This window comes from Bos indicus, chromosome 4 (genome assembly GCF_029378745.1).
Source record: "Bos indicus isolate NIAB-ARS_2022 breed Sahiwal x Tharparkar chromosome 4, NIAB-ARS_B.indTharparkar_mat_pri_1.0, whole genome shotgun sequence".
Lineage (NCBI taxonomy): Eukaryota > Metazoa > Chordata > Mammalia > Artiodactyla > Bovidae > Bos > Bos indicus.
Window position 1 is genome coordinate 114,835,308 of NC_091763.1, and position 21,504 is coordinate 114,856,811.

At 41.4% G+C, this 21,504-nt stretch overlaps 1 protein-coding gene across 7 annotated transcripts in view; it reads left to right on the forward strand.

Moving 5' to 3' along the window:
- Nucleotides 1-21,504, forward strand: part of GALNT11 (polypeptide N-acetylgalactosaminyltransferase 11) — a 52,701-nt gene that overhangs the window by 19,681 nt on the left and 11,516 nt on the right. For 5 of the 7 annotated variants that reach the window (XM_070787375.1, XM_070787369.1, XM_070787373.1 and 2 more), the window contains exons 2-6: nt 8,228-8,554; nt 13,288-13,411; nt 14,883-15,049; nt 17,698-17,823; nt 20,005-20,254. In XM_070787375.1, the coding sequence (XP_070643476.1) occupies nt 8,266-8,554; nt 13,288-13,411; nt 14,883-15,049; nt 17,698-17,823; nt 20,005-20,254 (956 nt within the window). In that variant the 5' untranslated portion in view covers nt 8,228-8,265. Of the gene's footprint in view, nt 1-1,809; nt 2,228-8,227; nt 8,555-13,287; nt 13,412-14,882; nt 15,050-17,697; nt 17,824-20,004; nt 20,255-21,504 lie in introns of all 7 variants that reach the window. The other 2 variants (XM_070787370.1, XM_070787371.1) reach the window with 1 other exon arrangement.

The following is a 21,504-nucleotide window of genomic DNA, read 5'->3' on the forward strand; positions in this document are numbered from 1 at the left end:
GTATAAACTTCCAGTTATGCACAGCAGAAGAAATATTAGTCAGTGATGACGTAATGACTTTGTGGTGACAGATGATCACTGAACTTAGCGTGGTGATCACTTTGTAAGGTATAAAAATAACCCCGGTTACAGTTCAGTAAAAAAATAAAATGGTGACAACATCTAATGAGACTGTCTATGTAAACTGTTTAGCCCTGCTTACGTTATTACACTCTTCTCATTGCGCACAACCTAAACAATGTCCTCTAACTTCTTTTGGAACATGAATACACCTTAACTGTTCACCACAGATGCTGTGCTAACCATAATGAGTTTGAAAAGGTGGAAATGCTTGTGTCTTCAGGGGGTTGCTTATACTGTAGGCAAATTGTTCACTGGGGTATCTCCAGTTTGTGTGTCTGGAAAGGATTCTTCTCTGATTCACTGTACCTCTCCAGAATCTGAGCGTTAGCCTCTCATTTTCCACCACAACATGCATCTTTCCAGATCACTCTCTCTGGTAACATAACTCCAACGGCCATTCAGCTACACCAGGGCCCATTGGCCTGTCCACATTTTTTCATCCTGCTTCATTCTTCCTGAGCCTCTCAGCTCTCCTTGTCTGGCTTAAATCTGTGACCTGTCATTCTGATCAGCACACTGCATATACCTTTCCCTGTTCTTCTTCCTCTGTACCACCCTGGCAAAACCGACTCTCAGCTTACTAGCCAGCCACCTGTTCCCTGGCAGCTCCCAGACTGTGGCTAGAGGAAACGTGAAACCACACCGTCTTGTCTACTGAAAATTCATGTAAACAGGTGGTCGGCCCTTTATCTGGGCTTCCCTGGTGGCTCAAATGGTAAAGAATCTGTCTGCGTTGCGGGAGACCTGGGTTTGATCCCTGTGTGGGGAAGATCCCCTGGAGGGGATCTTCCATGGCATGGCATGGCATGGGCATGGCAGCCCACTCCAGTATTCTTGCCTGGAGAATCCTCACGGACAGAGGAGCCTGGCGGGATACAGTCCACGGGTTTGCAAGAGTTGGACACGACTGGGCGACTAAGCTCAGCATAGCCTTTTATTCATTTACATTTTGAAGAATATATTACCTTGGTATCTAACTGCTGAAGTTTTTGCTTTATTAACTATTCAAGTTTATGATTGAAAGTATTTGGTCACTAGTTGTTTTGCATTAACTAACCTTAAATGTTTGTTTTGACCCTCCTTTTAACAGCTTTCAAGCCTCGGATATTGAGGCCATGGCTATATAGAAGGAATGGCAGATAGTATGAAGCAAAAACCTTTTTATCATGTAGATGCTGAATTCATTATTTGTTAGCATAGATTCAGTTTTCAGCCTTTTGATTTTTGTTTGAATGTTTTAATTTCTTAAGCAGTTAAGGACTTGTTATTTTATTTATAACAGGCATCTGATTGGTTTCCACTTTCTTTATATTTGGGTGTTAACTTCTTGACCTGTTTAAAAGACTCCTGAAATTTTTTGCTTCTGAAGATTTTGAATTAATTATATTTTTAAAAAATGACCAGGTTTTGTCAGTTCCTCTCATTTTTATAGGTTCCTCAATTTAGTAACGATTTAATAACGATTCACTACATAAAAAATTTCTGTAAAAAGTTACCATAATATAGCTTGAAAAATATTCTATTTACCCATAAAATTGTTGAGAGTTAATACATTTTGTAGTTTAGACCAGGGAATCTTGATGTGCTCTTGTGGAGAGGGTGAGCTGGGGGTATTATGTGAAAAATCTTGATGGAGTGGGTCAAACCTTATGGGTGAAGAAAAAACTTTTTTCATTTTGCCCTTAGGTGCTGGCAGCCAAGAGGAAGCCGAAAATCGTGCAGTGGACAAAGTGGAAAGTAGCCCCTCTTTTTATAGCAGAGAGCTTTATTTAATTTGTGAAATTGGACAATGAGAGTCTGGGGGGGCGGTTTGAAACCATTTCCAATAATAAACATGGCTACTGTCCTGCCTAGTTGTCATGCTCAGTTGCTCAGTCGTGTCTGACTCTGCGACCCCCTGGACTGTAGCCCACCAGGCTCCTCTGTCCATGGGATTTTCCAGGCAAGAACACTGGAGCGGGTTGCCATTTCCACTCCAGGGGATCTTCTCCATCCAAGGATTGAACCTGCATTGGCAGGAGGATTCTTCACCTCTGAGCCACCTGGGAAGCCCATACTGTTGTTGAAATAAGGTTGAAATAAGATCTCCATGCATAGCATTAAGGTACTGCTTGGCTCAAACAGAATAGTATATTTGTTTGGAAATCCCAGCATTTTGCAAGCACACGATAACCACATTACAGTAATTTTTTCATTTGTTGTTCAGTCACTAAGTTGTGTCCGACTCTTTGCAACCCCATGGACTGCAGCACGCCAGGCTTCCCTGTCCTTCAGTATCTCTCAGAGTTTGTTCAGACTCATGTCCATTGAGTCGTTGATGCCATCTAATCATCTCATCCTTTGTCGCCTCCTTCTCCTCTTGCCTTCAGTCTTTCCCAGCATCAGGGTCTTTTCCAATGAGTTAGCTCTTCACATCAGGTGGCCAAAGTATTGGAATTTCAGCATCAGTCCTTCCAATGAATATTAAGAATTGATTTCCTTTAGGATTGACTGGTTTGATCTCCTTGATGTCCAATGGGGACTCTCAAGAATCTTCTCCAGAAATTTTTTAATTAATTTCAACAAATATTTATTAAGTGTTTGCTGTGTGCTAGCTTTTGTTATAAGCTTGGGGGATACTGCAAGAAACAGAACAGACAAAAAACTCTTGCTCTGATGAAGCATACATTCTAACAGGGAGCAGACAGACAATAATTAACATAATGAATAAGAAATCAATATATGTAAGAAGGTGGTAAGTTGTATGGAGTAGGGAGGATGGGAAGTGCTAGTGTTTGGTGGTTGAGTTGCAGTTTTGAACCTGCTTGTCTAGACAGAACTTTGTTAAGGTAATAGTTGAGCAAAGATTCAGTAGAGGTGAAGCTGTGTGCTAAGTCGCTCATCGTGTCTGACTGTGACCCTGTGGACTATAGCCCTCCAGGCTCCTCTGTCCTCTTTGGGATTCTCTAGGCAAGAATACTGGAGTGGGTTGCCCAGCCCTCCTCCAGGAGATCTTCCCGACCCAGGGATTGAACACGTGTCTCTTACATCTCCTGCATTGGCAAGTGGATTCTTTACCACTCGCACCACCTGGGCTGGGATGAAAAGTATTCTAGGCAGAGGGAAGAACCCATGCATAATCCCTTACACTTTTAGTGACCCATAAGGAGACTGTGTCTAGGATGAAAACGAATGAGGAGGAAAATAGTGGGAGATAACAGTCGGACTATTACATAGGGACTTTCAGGTCATTGTAAGGAACAGATGGTCACAGATACCTTTCATATTATATTTTAAAATTAGACCTAATGAAGAAAAAGTTAACATTTGTTGAACCCTAACCTTCCCCTGTTGTCCTGAGCTGCTTAATGGCAGAGCTCTTGATTAGCCCACTCTGGCTTCTCTGTGATTGGAAATGTTGGCTGGCTTCCTCTCCTGGTCCCTTGTGCGTGGCTCCCTTCTGTGTTCCCTGTCAGGGAGGCCACTGTTGAAGTGGGAAGGCCTGGAGTGGTTTGAGGAAAAGAATCTAAATATAAATCTCCTTACACAGTTGAAGAAGAGATTGGCTTCTTACTCACAGTTCTTTATGGAATCAGAGCAGCCTGTACAGGTAGTCTTTTTATTTCTATTTATGTTTTGGCTGCGCTGGGTCTTTGTTGGGGCACACAGGCTCTTTGTGGCTGCAGTGACTTCTCTTGTTGCAGAGTATAGGCTCTAAGGCATGTGGGTAGTTGTCGTACATGGGCTTAGTTGCTCCACGGCATGTGGGATCTTAGTTTCTGGACCAGGGATCGAACCAACGTCCCCTGCAGTGACACGCTGATTCTTAGCCGTTGGACCACCAGGGAAGCCCCATGAGGTTAAGTCTTAAACTAAAGAATTTCATGGCCTTTTGAAGAATTAGTGCTTTTGTTTTTGTTATTATTTGCTTGTTTTTTCCCTACCTCCAAGCAAATATTTTAGGAAGTTATAATGCCTGTTTTAGTTAAAATCTAATGTTTCACTGAAGAACTGTGGACGGAGGTTCGTGACATTGTCCAGGAGGTAGTGGTAAGACCATCCCCAAGAAAAAGAAATGCAAAAAGTCAAAATGGTTGTCTGAGGAGGCCTTACAAATAGCTGAGAAAAGAAGAGAAGCTGAAGGCAAAGGAGAAAAGGAAAGATATACCCATCTGAATGCAGAGTTCCAGAGAACAGCAAGGAGAGATAAGAAAGCCTTCCTTAGTGATCAGTGCAAAGAAATAGAGGAAAACAATAGAATGGGAAAGACTGGAGATCTGTTCAAGAAAATTAGAGATACCAAGGGAATATTTCGTACAAAGATGGGCACAATAAAGGACAGAAATGGTATGGACCTAACACAAGCAGAAGATATTAAGAAGAGGTGGCAGGAATACACAGAAGAACTGTACAAAAAAGATCTTCATAACCCAGATAACTATGATGATCTGATCACTCACCCAGAGCCAGACATCCTGGAATGCAAAGTCAAGTGGGACTTAGGAAACATCACTAGGAACAAAGCTAGTGGAGGTGATGAAATTCCAGCTGGGCTATTTCAGATCCTAAAAGATGATGCTGTGAAAGTGCTGCACTCAGTATGTCAGCAAATTTGGAAAACTCAACTGTGTTCACAGGACTGGAAAAAGTCAGTTTTCACATGTATAATATCATATGTGAAACGAATCGCCAGTCCAGGTTTGATGCATGATACAGGATGCTCGGGGCTGGTGCACTGGGATGACCCAGAGGGATGGGATGGGGAGGGAGGTTGGGGGGGTGCTCAGGATGGGGAACACATGTACACCCATGGCGGATTCATGTTGATACATGGCAAAACCAATACAATATTGTAATTAGCCTCTAATTAAAATAAATTTATATTTTTTAAAAAAGTCCATTTTCATTCCAGTCCCAAAGAAAGGCAATGCCAAAGAATGCTCAAACTACCACACAGTTGGACTCATCTCACAGGCTAGCAAAGTAATGCTCAAAATTCTCTAAGCGAGGCTTTAAGAGTATGTGAACTGAGAACTTCCAGATGTTCAAGCTGGATTTAGAAAAGGCAGAGGAACCAGAGATCAAATTGCCAACATCTGTTGGATCATAGAAAAAGCAAGAGAGTTCCAGAAAAATAGCTACTTTTGCTTTATTAACTATGCCAAAGCATTTGACTGTGTGGATCACAACAAACTGTGGAAAATTCTTCAAGAGATGAGAATACCACCAGACCATCTTACCGGCCTCCTGAGAAATCTGTGTGCAGGTCAAGAAGCAACAGTTAGAATCGAACATGGAACAATGGACTGGTTCCAGATTGGAAAAGGAGTACGTCAAGATTGTATATTGTCACCCTGCTTATTTAACATATATGCAAGTACATCATGTGAAATGTTGAGCTGGATGATGCACAAGCTGGAATCAAGATTGCTGGGAGAAATACCAATAAGCTCAGATGTGCGGAGCAGAAAACAAAGAACTAGAGATCCTCTATGAAAGTGAGAGGAGAGTGAAAAAGTTGGCTTAAAACTGAACTTCAGCAAACGAAGATCATGGCATCCGATCCCATCACTTCATGGCAAATAGATGGGGAAACAGTGACAGACTTTATTTTTGGGGGCTCCAAAATCACTGCAGATGGTGACTGCAGCCATGAAATTAAAAGATGCTTGCTCCTTGGAAGAAAAGCTATTTCTAGCTTATGGTGAACGGTGTTAGATTCTTGATCTCCAAAGAAGATTTAGTTTCAGGACCAGGCTTGATCACTCAAGCGCTTTTGTGTAGCAGTTTTATTAAAGTATGAAAAGGGACAGAGAAAGGTTCTGACAGAGACCTCAGAAGGGGATGGAGAGTGCCCACCTCCCTAGTCTTAGCAAGGGAGTTATATACTGTTTTAATTAGTTATTACAATAAGAATGTCTCAAGATTGTAAAGATCTTACTAGACCCACAATTTACATTTTAAGATAACAGGATTAGCCAGAAGGTCTTCAGGAAGGAGAAACTGTCTTCAAGCAGGATACATTGTTTTTATATAATCCTTAATACAGTTGTTTGTTGTGTAATCATCAGTTCTAGGCTTAAAGAAAAAAAGTTTCTTTTTAGTTTTCTGTGACTGTGACTAAGGAATGTAGAGAGAGAGAGAGAGAGAAAACACATTTGTCTTTTCCTCCTCCTCGAGAATTCTAGACACCTCTCTCTACTTCCAGAGCACCAGACCCTCTTCTCCTCCTTGGGGATCCTGGACTTCTTATCAACCTGCCTAGGAATTGACTCTCTCACTGTGACCAACCTAGAATATTAAAAAGCAGAGACATTACTTTGCCAACAAAGGGCTGTCTAGTCAAGCTATGGTTTTTCCAGTAGTCATATATGGATGTGAGAGTTGAACTACAAAGAAAGCTGAGCCCGAAGAATAGATGCTTTTGAACTGTGGTGTTGGAGAAAACTCTCGCGAGTCCCTTGGACTGCAAGGAGATCCAACCAGTCCATCCTGAAGGAAATCAGTCCTGAATATTCACTGGAAGGACTGATACTGAAGCTGAAACTCCAATACTTTAGCTACCTGATGTGAAGAACTGACTCATTGGAAAAGACCCTGATGCTGGGAAAGATAGAGGGCAGGAGGAGAAGGGGATGACAGGATGAGATGGTCGGATGGCATCACTGACTCGATGTACATGAGTTTGAGCAAGCTCTGGGTGTTGGTGATGGACAGGGAGGTCTGGTGTGCTGCAGTCTATGGGGTCAGAGTCAAGAGTCAGACAGGGCTGAGTGACTGACTGACTAACTGAACTGAATGTTTCACCTAAATGTTTCTACTCAGTATTGTCTGCAACATTTTGTTGCAAAGTTACAAATTTGTAACTTTAATCCTTTGTCTTAATGGCTCCATTCATTTTGCTTAGAGAAAGTTTTCTTCCACTTCCAAATAAAGTGGATCTTTTTCTGTGCCTGTCTTAACTCAACAGTGCTGCAGCTGACCTGACAGCACTTTGATCGGTGTCTGACTTTCCTTTTGTGCGGTGGTCATTTCCCATTGGTGTTACTGTTGTGGGATGTTTTTGATTGTTTGGGTACTGGTGTTTTGTTTTTTAAGCTTTTGAATTGACATGTGGTGAAAGAACTAATAGTTTTTGGTTGGCAGATAGTTAAGAAATTGAACCATTTGCTGTCTTTCGGGCTTATGGCATAACATTGTACAAAACAGCTTAATTTTTGAATTGGAGCTTACTGATGCTGATTTGCTTTGTCCTGGTTTGGGGGGGGCATGATAATTTTTGAAAAAATTATTTTACACTATAGAAGTTAGTAATGTATAAGTAGTATTGCTTTGTAGATTTCTTGTTTGTACATGACTTAAATAGTGTTTCTCTGCTCTCACGCTCAGTGAAACGATTTTATATGTGCAGTGGGCTCTCTACAGACAATTCCTGAGGGGGCTGTGTGAAGCCTCCATGAAGACCCGATATTACAAGAAGCTTAGGAAAACATTGCTGTTCAGTGCCCTATTGTTTATAAGACATCATAAGGAGAGGGAAAATGGGATTATTTGAACTCTTTCAGTTATAAATTTGAAATGAAACTGTTGAATCTAGAGTGGGCATTAGGGCAGGTTTAATCTTTGATTGGAGGGTAAAACTTTTTAAAAGTTGCTTATTTATAATAACAGATTTTAATATTCTTGGGTTAAAAGATGTAGTCTAATAATTTTACAATTAGAAGGGACCTTAGATGTGCTGTCATGACTTGTGTAGTACTTAGGTTTTACTTATGAAAAGTTAGAACCTCAAAAATATGAGCAGAGTGAACGTGGTCCAGATCAAAGGTGAAGAAGCAGGTATCCATTAACCTGGGCGGATGAGCACGTCAGCTCTGCGGCTGCTGCTGGTTTCTCAGTACTAACGCAGTGGGCCTGGGGTTTCAGTTGTGGAATTCCTTTATTTTTTTATTCAGTGCTATCCCTGTATCTTCTTACATTTGACTTTCTGTTAATGACGCACATGGGGTCCTAAGTAAATTGTTCACAAGTGTTACTTGGTAGTTTGGGAAACAGTGAGTATTAAATTGGTATTTAATTTTTTCAGTGTCTTAAAGTGCCTAACGTATTTATCCTTCTCTTTTAGGAAACTGAAAATGGCCCTTCAGCAATGCTAGGTCTATAATGGGAAGTGTCACAGTTCGGTATTTCTGTTATGGATGCCTTTTTACATCTGCAGCCTGGACGCTTTTGCTTTTTATTTATTTCAACTTCAGTGAAGTGACTCAGCCACTTAAGAATGTGCCCATCAAGGGGTCTGGGCCCCACGGACCATTCCCCAAAAAATTTTATCCCCGTTTCACTCGAGGTCCAAGTCTAGAATCACAGTTCAAAGCAAACAAAATTGATGATATGATAGATAATCATGTTGAAGATCCAGAAAGAGGCAACGTGAAATTCTCTTCTGAATTGGGTAAGTGTACCTGATATTTGCTAGCAACGTGTTGAAATATTTCATCGTTGGAAGTGCAAATATTCTTTAAATCACGTATTGTTCAGAGGACTAGACATGTGACTTTTTTCTGTACTGATGTATTTTGTTCATGAACTAGCTGGGGTCCTGTGATTTTTGCAGACAAAGTAAGGAGTTATATTCTGTTTTGTTCAGTTCTGACTTCAATATTTTATGAAGACTTCGGAGAAACTATGAGGTCCAGAATTGGAGGGAGGTGGGAGAGGGCAGAAAGGAAGAAAAATTAAGTGGTTGGAAAGAAAATGGAACCTATGGGGGAAGATTTTAATTGCTAGCATTATTTAATAAGGGAAAGCAATGGTTGAAAAGTGACTATTTTAACATATTTTGAAAGGCAGAGTTAAGACAGGACATAAACCATTGGGTTTAGAAATAAACTGAGACTGCTCCTGCTAAGTTAGTTCAGTCTTGGCTGACTCTGTGCGACCCCATAGACGGCAGCCCACCAGGCTCCCCTGTCCCTGGGATTCTCCAGGCAAGAACACTGGAGTGGGTTGCCATTTCCTTCTCCAGTGCATGAAAGTGAAAAGTGAAAGTGAAGTCGCTCAGTTGTGTCCGACTCTTAGCGACCCCACGGACTGCAGCCCACCAGGCTCCTCCGTCCATGGGATTTTCCAGGCAAGAGTACTGGAGTGGGGTGCCATTGCCTTGGGACTACTTATATCTAAAAAGATTTTTACTTACAAGTAAAATTATTGAGCCGCTGGAATATATTTATTAAATATAGGAGTTTTTTTATTCTTCAAAAATTACAGTCTGTTCAGTTTGGAAGCAAGACTGAACACTGCAGTTCTAGAGTTCTGGTTTCAGCAAATTTTATTTTAAGGGATATATGAGCCATTTTGGTTGTCTTTAAAACTTAAGAACATTGATCTTCATTGAAGAATCAAATAATAAGTAATTTAAGAGTAAAAGCATATAGTGAGAGATTCTGAGAGATTGAAAGATCCACAGAATATAAAGGAAATGTAAAAACAGATTTCATCAGTTTCTAGAATTTAATCATTTCCTAATACAGGAGGTCAAAAGTATTGAAAATTATATGAGGAAAAGGAAGCTTTTACTTTATTTTTCATAAAATATACCTTCTATTCATTTTCAAACAGCCATTGGGACCTTTTTAAAAGCATTAATGGAAATTTTTCTAACTTTTTGTTTATAGTAATTTTTATAAAATTTTTATAAAGTTGTAACATTGGGTTTGCCATTTTTAACGGACTTTGCCTTTGAATGTAGTAGTGAGAGAATTGTAGATATTTGAAGTGACAAACTCAAATTACCCATCAGAAACTAAATTCTTTATAAAAGATCCTAAAGATCACAAAACAATTAGAGCTAATAAATGAATTCAGCAAAGTCGCAGGGTATAAGATCCACACACAGAAGCCAGTTGTATTTCTGGACATTAGTGATGAATAGTCCAAAAGTAAAATTAAGAGAACAATCTCATTTACGGTGGAATCAGAAAGAAGTACTTAAGAGTAAATATACCAAGGAGGTATAAGATTTGTACATCAGTTGTGCTTCAGAGCACAACAGAAAGAAATAAAAATAGACCTAAATAAATAGAAAGACGTCCTAGGTTCATGGATGGAATGCTGAGTACTGTTAAAATGTCAGTGCCACCCAAAGCAACTCACACTGAATGTAAGCCTTATCAAAATCCCAATGGCATTTGTTGAAAAGATGGAGTAGCCGAGTCAAAAGGTGATAAGGAATTGCAGGGTGCTCTGAAGTCTTGAAAAAGAACAAAGTTGGAGAACACATACTTCTCTTCCAAAACTTCCTAACAGTGTGATACTGGCATAAGGAAAGATACGTACATCGCAGGATAGACTGAGAATCCAAAAATATACCCTCCGCCATCTGTGGTCAAGTAGCATCTATGGTAACGCCTAAGAACAAGTAACGTGTGGTCAGTTGGTTTTCAGAAAGGGGTGCTAAGAGCAGCTAATGTGGAAAGGATGGTCTTTTCAGCAAACGGCACTGGGCCAATTAGATATCCCCATGCAAAGGAATGAAGTTGAACCCTTATCTCATATTGTATTATATTAACTCAGAATGGATCAAAGACCATAAAACCCTTAGAAAAAATCTTCGGGATAAATCAAATAATAAATTGGGAAAACACTGCATTCTGTATTTCATCCCTTCACACCTGTGTATCTGTAAAACAATCAGCATTCTTAAGAACAAAAGTTTACTCAACTTTAATTTTTTTCTGTTACTATTTGCCCATAAAAAAAAAAAAAAGTGGCAGTGAAAGTGCTCAGTCCTAACCCCTGGACCGCCAGGGAGCGCCCGTTCTTGACTTTTAAAATCCATGTTTTCCTGAGTGTTTGGCCATGAAATCTTTTTCTTCATTTTAACCTCTACTAGTAAAGTAATGCTCAAAATTCCCCAAGCCAGGCTTCAGCAGTATGTGAACTGTGAACTTCCAGATGTTCAAGCTGGTTTTAGAAAAGGCAGAGGAACCAGAGATCAAATTGCCAACATCCACTGGATCATCAAAAAAGTGAGAGAGTTCCAGAAAAACATCTATTTCTGCTTTATTGACTATGCCAAAGCGTTTGACTGTGTGGATCCCAATAAACTGTGGAAAATTCTGAAAGAGATGGAATACCAGACCACCCGACCTGCCTCTTGAGAAACCTATATGCAGGTCAGGAAGCAATAGTTAGAACTGGACATGGAATAACAGACTGGTTCCAAATAGGAAAAGGAGTATGTCAAGGCTGTATATTGTCACCTTGCTTATTTAACTTCTGTGCAGAGTACATCATGAGAAACGCTGGGCTGGAAGAAACACAAGCTGGAATCAAGATTGCCGGGAGAAATATCAATAACCTTAGATAGGCAGATGACACCACCCTTATGGCAGAAAGTGAAGAGGCACTAAAAAGCCTCTTGATGAAAGTGAAAGAGGAGAGTGAAAAAGTTGGCTTAAAGCTCAACATTCAGAAAACGAAGATCATGGCATCTGGTCCCATCACTTCATGGGAAATAGATGGGGAAACAGTGTCAGACTTTATTTTTGGGGGCTTCAAAATCACTGCAGATGGTGATTGCAGCCATGAAATTAAAAGATGCTTACTTCGTGGAAGAAAAGTTATGACCAACCTAGATGGCATATTGAAAAGCAGAGACATTACTTTGCCAACGAAGGTCTGTCTAGTCAAGGCTATGGTTTTTCCAGTAGTCATGTATGGATGTGAGATTGGGACTGTGAAGAAAGCTGACCACCAAGAATTGATGCCTTTGGACTTTGGTGTTGGAGAAGGCTCTTGAGATTCCCGTGGACTGCAAGAAGATCCAACCAGTCCATTCTAAAGGAGATCAGTCCTGGGTGTTCTTTGGAAGGAATGATGCTGAAGCTGAAACTCCAATACTTTGGCCACCTCATTCGAAGAGTTGACTCATTGGAAAAGACTCTGATGCTGGGAGGTATTGGGGGCAGGAGGAGAAGGGGACAACAGAGGATGAGATGGCTGGATGGCATCACTGACTCGATGGATGTGACTGTGGGTGAATTCTGGGAGTTGGTGATGGACAGGGAGGCCTGGCGTGCTGCGATTCATGGGGTCACAAAGAGCCGGACACGACTGAGTGACTGAACTGAATTGAATGTCCAGTGGGATTAGTTTTCCATGACTCGACTTCAGGAAATGCTATTATAGGGGAGTCATTCTGTGAGCAGAGGTTAAATGTTTGATGTGGGAAAGAGAAAGCAAAAGGAAGCTTACTATTCTAGGTAAAGGTGAGATTTCCGACAGTGTGAGAGCAAAGGTGTTAAATTATAGTGATTTTGATTAGCTCTGTGGTGGACCTTCTTGACTGTGAAGTTGATTAAAGTCTGGAACTGGAGACATTTTACAGAAAGGGTTATCAATAGTCAATTTTCTAGGGGAAGAGTCCATATAAAAACTTGGGGTAAAAATTTTTTTCTAGAAAACAGAACCAAAAAAACCTCTTGCCCAGTTAATTGGGGCCTGTTGAGATCCATATGGGGTTCTGTAATCTGTTGTTTTTATGGTATAAATCATCATTAAGTCTCTTTTTTTCTTGGTCATAGGTAAGTTGTTTTTTTTTTTTCTTGAAACTATTCTTAAATTATGGCTAATGAGCCATAATTTATGGTTAAAGTACACTTGCTTTTTTGAGGAAAGTTTGACTTAAACCTTGACACAGTTTTTTGAAAATGGAGACAAACTAGGTTTGAGAAACATGGCTGTTAACCTATTTATAAGAAGTTAAAGCCAAGATTTTCTTTAAGTTTTGTTCTTCATTTACTTTTTTTGGCTGCACTGTTGCTTTGCTTGGGCTTTCTTGAGTTGTGGCGAGCAGTGAGTGGGCGTCTCATTGCGATGGCTTCTCTTGTTGCGGAGCACCGGCCTGGGCACCTGGGCTTCTGTACTTGCAGCTCGTGTGCTCAGTAGTTGGGGCTCACGAGCTCTAGAGTGCACGCTCAGTGCTTTGGTGCACAGGCTTAGTTGCTCCGTGGCATGTGGGATCTTCCTGGACCAGGGGTTGAACCCGGGTCGCCTGCATTGGCAGGCGGATTCTCATCCACTGTACCACTAGGGAGATCCCCAAGATTTTCTTGAGATCATAACAGGAATTGTAGCATTCATTTCCAGATTTAATTCACTGACTGTGACTTCATTCTTTTGCAGGTATGATTTTTAATGAACGTGATCAGGAGTTGAGAGACTTGGGCTATCAGAAACATGCCTTCAATATGCTTATCAGTAACCGCTTGGGCTACCACAGAGACGTGCCAGATACGAGGAATGCAGCGTACGCTCCTTCTTAGTTTCTGCTCGCCATTTTAATAACACAGTGCTTTTAGTGCGGTATGATAAGTCATGGGGGTGGTGTTGCTGCTGCTGCTGCTGCTAAGTCCCTTCAGTCATGTCCAACTCTGTGTGACCCCATAGATGGCAGCCCACCAGGCTCCCCTGACCTGTTAATAATCTGCAATTAGGCTTCGTCATTCATGATACTAGAAAATTTAAGACAGATTTATTTCCACTCTTATTATGCTTGAAGCCACATGGTCTGAGATTGTACTAATAGGGTTCTAGAGCTTGCTGGGTTTCTTTTGAAATGTAAAATATGAAAAATATGAAATACTAATTGCATATAATTAAGTCACCTTCTGAGTATATGTTTATTTTAAATGTTTGTTTATTGGATTCATAACAAAAAGGAATTCACATCAGTGAAGAATTCTACTCGTGATCTCACTTTTCTGTTTTCATTCTTTTTGTTTTTTCAAAGGCTTTTCTTTCATACAGTCAATCAGTCATTCACTCTACAGATCTGTTTCAGCACCGACTGTTTGCTGGACACTCTGTTAGGCTCTGGAAATAAGACATAGCCCCTCGGTTCCCAGGGCTTAGTGCCTGTCAGGGGAGGTTGATAAGGAAGTGAGTAATTACAGTAGCACAAGAATGAAGGCTCTGATAGGAACGGGTGAGACAGGGCCCCCACCCCAGAGTGACCAGGGAAGCGTCAGAGAGAGGGACTGAACAGTGCGGTACAGCAAGGTTGTCCCCTGTATGGGAACAGGCTGAGGCAGGAGATATACCGTTTGTCAAAGGGACTGAAACAGTTCTGTTTGCCTGTAGTGAGAGAATGGCAAGAGGCTGAAAGTAGGCAGGGCCCAGACGTTGTAAGGCATTGTATGCTGTGCAGAAGAACATGGAATTCCTGATTTTATTTTTTAAGTCAGTGGTTTTTTTTTTTCCTTGTGGTCACTTAAAGCCACCTAACCTTTTTTAAAATCAAAGAGTTGCTTACATGGAAGCTCGTCCATTATCCTGATATATGTCATAGTTTACTCAAATCTTTTTATATGATTGAGCAAAAATTAAAATTTTCAAATACAGATATTCATATTTCCTTTTGAAACTTCATTGAGAAGAAATTAAACATCAGCTGTTGATTGCTGCATTAAAAACTTGCAGTGATTTCAGTAAAAACACATCTTTGTGTAACCTCTGTACCAAAGAAGAAAAAATTCAAGTTTTAAAAACTTGAATTGACTTAAAAATAAGCAGAGTAGCAGGAAACGGAGGGAGAAATTATTAACAATTATAAAACGCTTGAATAAGAAACCACATTAATTCCTTACCACTTTTTAATAAAAATTGTTAATGATGTAAAGAAGAGGCTCAACAAGGGAGCAGTTAATGTTTAGTGAATGATAACCTAAAACATTCAAGCTTTTTGAAATGTCAGCATTTTCTGATATTCGTCTTTACAGATGTAAAGACAAGTCTTACCCAGCGGATCTGCCAGTTGCTAGCGTTGTTATTTGTTTCTACAATGAAGCTTTGTCTGCCTTGCTCCGGACGGTGCACAGCGTCCTGGACCGCACGCCAGCCCGGCTTCTTCATGAAATTATCCTCGTGGACGATGACAGTGACTTTGGTGAGGAATACTGTAACTGGCAGTGTGGGATCTCTGCTTTGGTTCACTATAGTAATGACCACTGGCCATTCAGTCCCTGAAAGATAGGAGGACCCTCGTGCATGCAGCTGCAGCAGAGCCAACCACAATTACACGCCTGATTGTAGCGTAGTTTTGGAGAAACTGCATTATCTGTGTAATCTGTTTTCAAACTATGCTACCCAAATTAGGCTCTTGAAATTTTCCCCTTGGCTTACCTTTTTAAAATAATAATTTTATTTTGAAATAATCACAGATTTGCAGTGAGTTACAAAGAGGTCCTGTGTGCCCTTTCACCCCGTTTCCACCATTGGTTACATAATAACACAGTATTGAAAGCCAGAATTTAACATTGATACCACGTGTGTGTACAGTTATTTGCCATTTTATCCTGTGAGTATATTTCTGTAACCACCACTGTAATCACGGTACAGATAGGACTACTCCATCACCCCAAAGATCTCCTACCTGCTACCACTCTGTATTCACACGCACCTTTCTGCCCACACATCCTTAATTCCTGGCAGCCCTCATCTCTGTGATTTTGTTTCCATCTCTATGGTATTGTCATTGGGTTGTTATATAAACAGAATCACACAGTATGTGACCTTTTAGGATTAGCTTTAACTTGGCAAAACGCTTTGGCTTAGGTTTATCTTGTCAGTCTGTCACATCAGCTGCCTCCAGATAAAGTGGATGGCGTTGTGATGGCTCTTAGATGGTCTCTGAACACTGGTACTTTAGGCTTTAGTACATACGTCTTTCACTTCAGTTCAGTCGCTCAGTTGTGTCCGACTCTTTGCGACCCCATGAATTGCAGCACACCAGGCCTCCCTGTCCATCACCAACTCCCGGAGTTCACTCAGACTCACGTCCATTGAGTCAGTGATGCCATCCAGCCATCTCATCCTCTGTCATCCCCTTCTGTTTCTGCCCCCAATCCCTCCCAGCATCAGAGTCTTTTCCAGTGAGTCAACCCTTTGCATGAGGTGGCCAAAGTATTGGAGTTTCAGCATCATTCCTTCCAAAGAACACCCAGGACTGATCTCCTTTAGAATGGACTGGTTGGATCTCCTTGTAGTCTAAGGGACTCTCAAGAGTCTTCTCCAGCACCACAGTTGAAAAGCATCAATTCTTCAGCGCTCAGCTTTCTTCAGAGTCCAACTTTTACATCCATACATGACCACAGGAAAAACCACAGCCTTGACTAGACGGACCTTTGTTGGCAAAGTAATGTCTGTGCTTTTTAATATGCTTCTTACCTTTCTTTAATTCAGCATAGACTCTTCCTAAGAGTGATTTCATGTACACAGCAGGATGGAGGGCAGTCCTCAACCTTGTGAGAGGTGATATTCCCATTTTACAGAGGAGGAAATAGTAATTTGCTCAAGATGTTACCTGGTAGAGTTGAAATTAGACCCAAGGAATCCACCTGCTGGTGCAGGAGACTCAGGTTCTATCCCTGGGTCAGGAAGATCCTCTGGAGAAGGGAATGGCAGCCCACTTCAGTATTGTTGCCTGGAAAATCCCACAGACAGAGGAGCCTGGTGAGCTACAGTCTATGGGAATGCAAGAGAACTGGACACAACTGAGTGATGAAACCACTACCATTCAAGCTTTCTGCTCTTTTCATTAACAGTAAGCTGCAGAGATACACTGATAAATTATATGCCAGTTACATGTCTTTTCACAACTTGAGTCTTTATTAAGCATTCCTTATGTATCAACAACAGAACTGGTATGCCAGTATACTTAAGTATACAAAATGAGTAAATGTATGTTCAGATCAACGAGAGTAAAATTCTCAAACCTTGGTAAACGTTGAAACCTCATAGGAGAAACGGAAAAATTAATTAAAAAATAAATGATTAAAAAACCTAAGAATTTGCATCTGGACCAAGTAGAAGATTGGCTAAGTAATATAATTCTAAAATTTATGGTGTTGAATTTATTTTTTCATGTCAGCCTGTGATTTGTTTTTCATTCTGTGGGTATTTTTTTCTAAAAGAGAAAACTCATGATCAGTTACAATGGTTTATATGCTAACTATGGAAAGAATTACTTATTAGATCTTGTATGATGTCTGAAGTTATGAAATTTAAAGGTAAATGAGCTAGAATTTATAAAAAAAATAGTGCCCATGGAAGATGCCAAATTATAAATTAGTATAACAATGTATTTACTGCTGCTATTATATAATTCTTGGTAGGGCAAAGAAGTTATTTCTCAACTATTCTGAAATGGAGTAGGACTTAAATTACTTTGAAAAAAGGCATTTACATATCAGTTTCTTCTTTAAGTCTGATTTGTATGTAGTCAGCTGAACATTCATACACTCAAAATACTCATTTTAAACATTCTTTATGCAAATTGTTGAGTTAGTTGCTATGGAAATACAAAAAGTCTGTAAGTTAAGTAACTACTCCTTTAGGCTAGTATTCCAACTCTGATCCCTCATTTTCTTCCTTTTTCTTCCTTTCAGGATAAGCTATGCTCTCCTTTTAAAATAAAGTGGCAGATTCTGTAATACTTACTTGAATGCTTGTTGTTGCAAGCACCAGGTACAGCTCTAGAGTGTCTAAAATACCTGTGCACGCGTCTCATGTGGTTTGAACGATCTTCAATTTCAGATGATTTGAAAGGAGAACTAGATGAATACATCCAAAAATACCTCCCTGGAAAAATCAAAGTGATAAGAAATCCAAAGCGCGAGGGCTTGATTCGAGGAAGAATGATTGGAGCAGCCCACGCAACAGGTAGAACTTCCCGTTGGCTCTTGAGTGATGAGAGCTCTCTTCTCCTGCCCTCCTGATTCCTCATTGGTCTGTGGCGAGTGGAGTCTCAGTGGGCACTGGCAGCAGGAGAGATGAGGCTTGTGCAGTTTGGGTAAGGCCTTTCCCTAATGGAGCCCCGTTGTAACTAAGCCCCGTTGTCCCAAAGCCCAGGCCCCAGGAAGGCGAGCTCTAGAGTCCTCACTGGTCCGCTTCTGTTTCTCTTCAGCTGTATCATATCGGTTCAGATTTCTGTTTATCTCTATGGAAGGTTGGTGCCAGTAATTTTCATTTACGATCTGAATAAAAGCTTTTCCTTTTAAAAATACATTTATTTAATTAAATGAATCTCTTTAAAAATATTAAGTGTCTAATATTTCATGTAGTACCTGGAAATATGGCCTCCCCCCCAAAAAAAATCATGAAGATGACTTTGGAATTCTGAAACTTTGGTGGGGCATCCCCTCATAGTGAGAAAATCTGCCTTCCCACACACTGCCCTCCTCCGATGACTGGTTACCGGGGCTCACGGTGGGCTTCGCGCTGCTGTCCACCGCCACCCCTCCTGTACACCCCCTGTCTCGTTTGCGGGGTTCGTTTGTGACTTCATTTGTACTGTCTTCCTTCTTCCCTCCTCTGTCTTCACCTGCAGTGAACAGAAGCAGTTAACAACGAATGAGACGGAGCTCCCCTCCGTCCAGTCCACAGTCACATGCAGGTTGAATTCAGGGCTTGTGATTTGTCTTCTGTAGAGTTCTAGTCAAATAAAGACTCTCTGACTTGGCTGTTTTGACTTACAGAAGGCACGAGATAGGAAACTGGGGTGTTTGTGGGGTACGGCGAGATCGTGTCACAGAACACTGTACTTTCCCAGTACGTTGTTACTGCAAGCTTTTTCAGGCAACAGTCGTCATCTAGTTTTTTTCTTTATGTCGTGTTGGTCCTTGTTCAAATATAGTTTGGGATCTGTCAAAAAAAAAAAAGTTTTGGGGAAATCGGTCTCAGGTTCAGCGTGACCATGTATTATCTTCCTTCATTTAGTTAAACTGACTTTTATAGAAAAAGTAATATTTTTTGAATTAAGAAAAGCTATTAGTAATTTTCCCCTCAAAGGAACCTTGATAAGAGATTGAACAATTTGCTTTTCTGTATTAAATGACATCTGGTGACCTTGTGAAGGTCGTTCACAGGCGCTGAAGGACACGGCCAAGTCCCTGTCACTCTGGAGGACTTTCTTGCTGGAGGTTCTGCTGCTGTTAATTGAAATAGGATGCATTGGTTGCTTTATGAAGTCTGTGTAAAATCTATATCAGTACATTTATTTCATAGATAAAGCTTTGGAATAATAATAATGCTGTCTGATGACGAGATTCTAAGTTGTTCAGGTGTTCAGAAGTAACCATTAAGTTATCAAAGAAACCCTTACTCCTGCTCACGTTTATCAAGCAGAGTTAAAAATGCATGAGAAAATCTTCACAATTTTTATTTTACTGACGAGAAGAAAAGTGTGTCCTCTGGCCCATGAGACTGAGGGAATTGGAAAGGAAATGTGGGAAATGGAGGGTGAGATGGTCACATGGCTGTCGAGTGGTGGATTCACGGGAGCGGGGAGCCATGTGGCAACGTGATGAGCCGGCCACATGGCCCTCACTCCTGAGAATCCTGTGTTGTCGAAATAATCGGTAATGGGGCACGTTTATGAGTCACCAGTGAAAGTGAGCTGTGTTCTCTAGCCTCGGTTTGCTGAGACAGGGACGTGTCACATAGTAAATTCACAAATATATCCATTACAATAATTGTAATAAAAACAGACACAGCTGACCACTCCTGTTGCACTGCTCCACACCTGGCTGTCAGAGAACTGGATGGCTCCGGTGAGCCTCGGAGTCTTTTTTTTTTTTTTTGGTTTTTTACTGAGGAGAATATGGATTGTTTGTAACTGTAACTTTTTTCAAGACTTGCTTTTATGGTCTGTGTATGTTCTTCAGTCGTGGCAGCACCCTTGAAGCAGGATTTCCCGGCTGACGGGCTCCCAGGACCAATTTGCTAGCTGGGGCTGGAGGGGTGGCGGTCAGCTTGCTCACCTGCACAGGTGTTCTCTCTGGAGCCGGGGGCCTCTTGCCTCGTGAGCGGCGCTGACCTCGGGCCTCTGTGGCTTCCCCGCAGGAGAAGTCCTGGTGTTCCTGGACAGCCACTGCGAGGTGAACGTGCTGTGGCTGCAGCCCTTGCTGGCCGCCATCCGCGAGGACCGGCGGACGGTCGTGTGCCCAGTGATCGACATCATCAGCGCCGACACGCTGGCCTACAGCTCATCCCCGGTGGTGCGGGGCGGCTTCAACTGGGGGCTGCACTTCAAGTGGGACCTTGTCCCGCTCTCCGAGCTCGGGGGACCGGAGGGAGCGACTGCACCCATAAAGTAAGCTTTCTCCTCTCTGTTGGGAAAGTTCCCCGAAGAGAAAACACGCTCAAAGCTTTGCAGAAAGCACAAGTGTTGGCTTGTTTGTCCATGAAGGACTTTTTAGTGCTTGCTGAATTTAATGTACTCTGCCAAGACCTAAGGAAAGATTTATGGATAGAAATTGTCCATGCTCTCAGGATTTATATCTCAGTGAGAAAGGCAGAAGTCAACAGTATCCTGGGATAATTGTGTCGGACAGCCTGGAGGCCCCCGTGTTGTGTTGTTTTTATCAGAGCCCGTGGTTACTGCGTTGGTCATAACACATCTCCAGTTCTTTGCTAGTGTGAGTGGTGCTGTGAAGAACATTTAGTACATAACTACAGTTAGGATTTTAGGATGGATTCCCACCAGTAGTGCACAAAGCCACGGTAGTGGTTTAGTCCCTCAGTCGTGTCTGACTCTGTGACCCCATGGACTGTACCCGCCAGGCTCCTCTGTCCATGGGATTCTCCAGGCAAGGATACTGGAGTGGGTGCCATTTCCCTCTCCAGGGGATCTTCCCGACCCAAGAATCGAAGGCAGGTCTCCTGAGTTGCAGGCAGAGGCTTTACCAACTGAGCTACAAGGGACGCATCACACAAAGTCATAGTATGTGAATTATTTTCAGTTTTCATCCATATTCTTGAATATTATAAATCTGCTCCTATATGTTATTTCTCTTTATTTTTGTTTTGTTCTAAATTTCTCATGTCAATCTCATGTTTATCTGTATTTATACTTTTTTAAGTTCTTGGGTTTGTTCTTTAAAGAAGTTTTTTATTGTGAAAAATAGCATATGTAAAAAAGTACACATCTGTGTGTGTGTGTATATATATATGCCTACAATTTAGTAAATGATTGTAATCTGAACACCTGTGAAACTCTGCCCGGGTCAAGAAATAGCGCCCACACGGCCTCTGTACCTCTCCTGGCCACAGCCCCTGGCCTGGTCCTCAGAGGCGTCACTACCTGGACCCTCATCGTTTCCTTGCTCTCCTGTAGTTTCACCACCGATGTATGCCTAAACAGGGTACTTTAGTCCAGTTTTCCCTGCTCTTAGACTTCATGAAAAAGCTTTTGAGTTTAACTAGACCCCATTTGTTGGTTTTTGTTTCCATTACTCTAGGAGGTGGGTCAAAGAGGATCTTGTTACCATTTATGTCAAAGCTGTACTGCACATGTTTTCTTCTAAGAGCTTTGTAGTTTCTGGCTTCAGTGACAACCCCCTC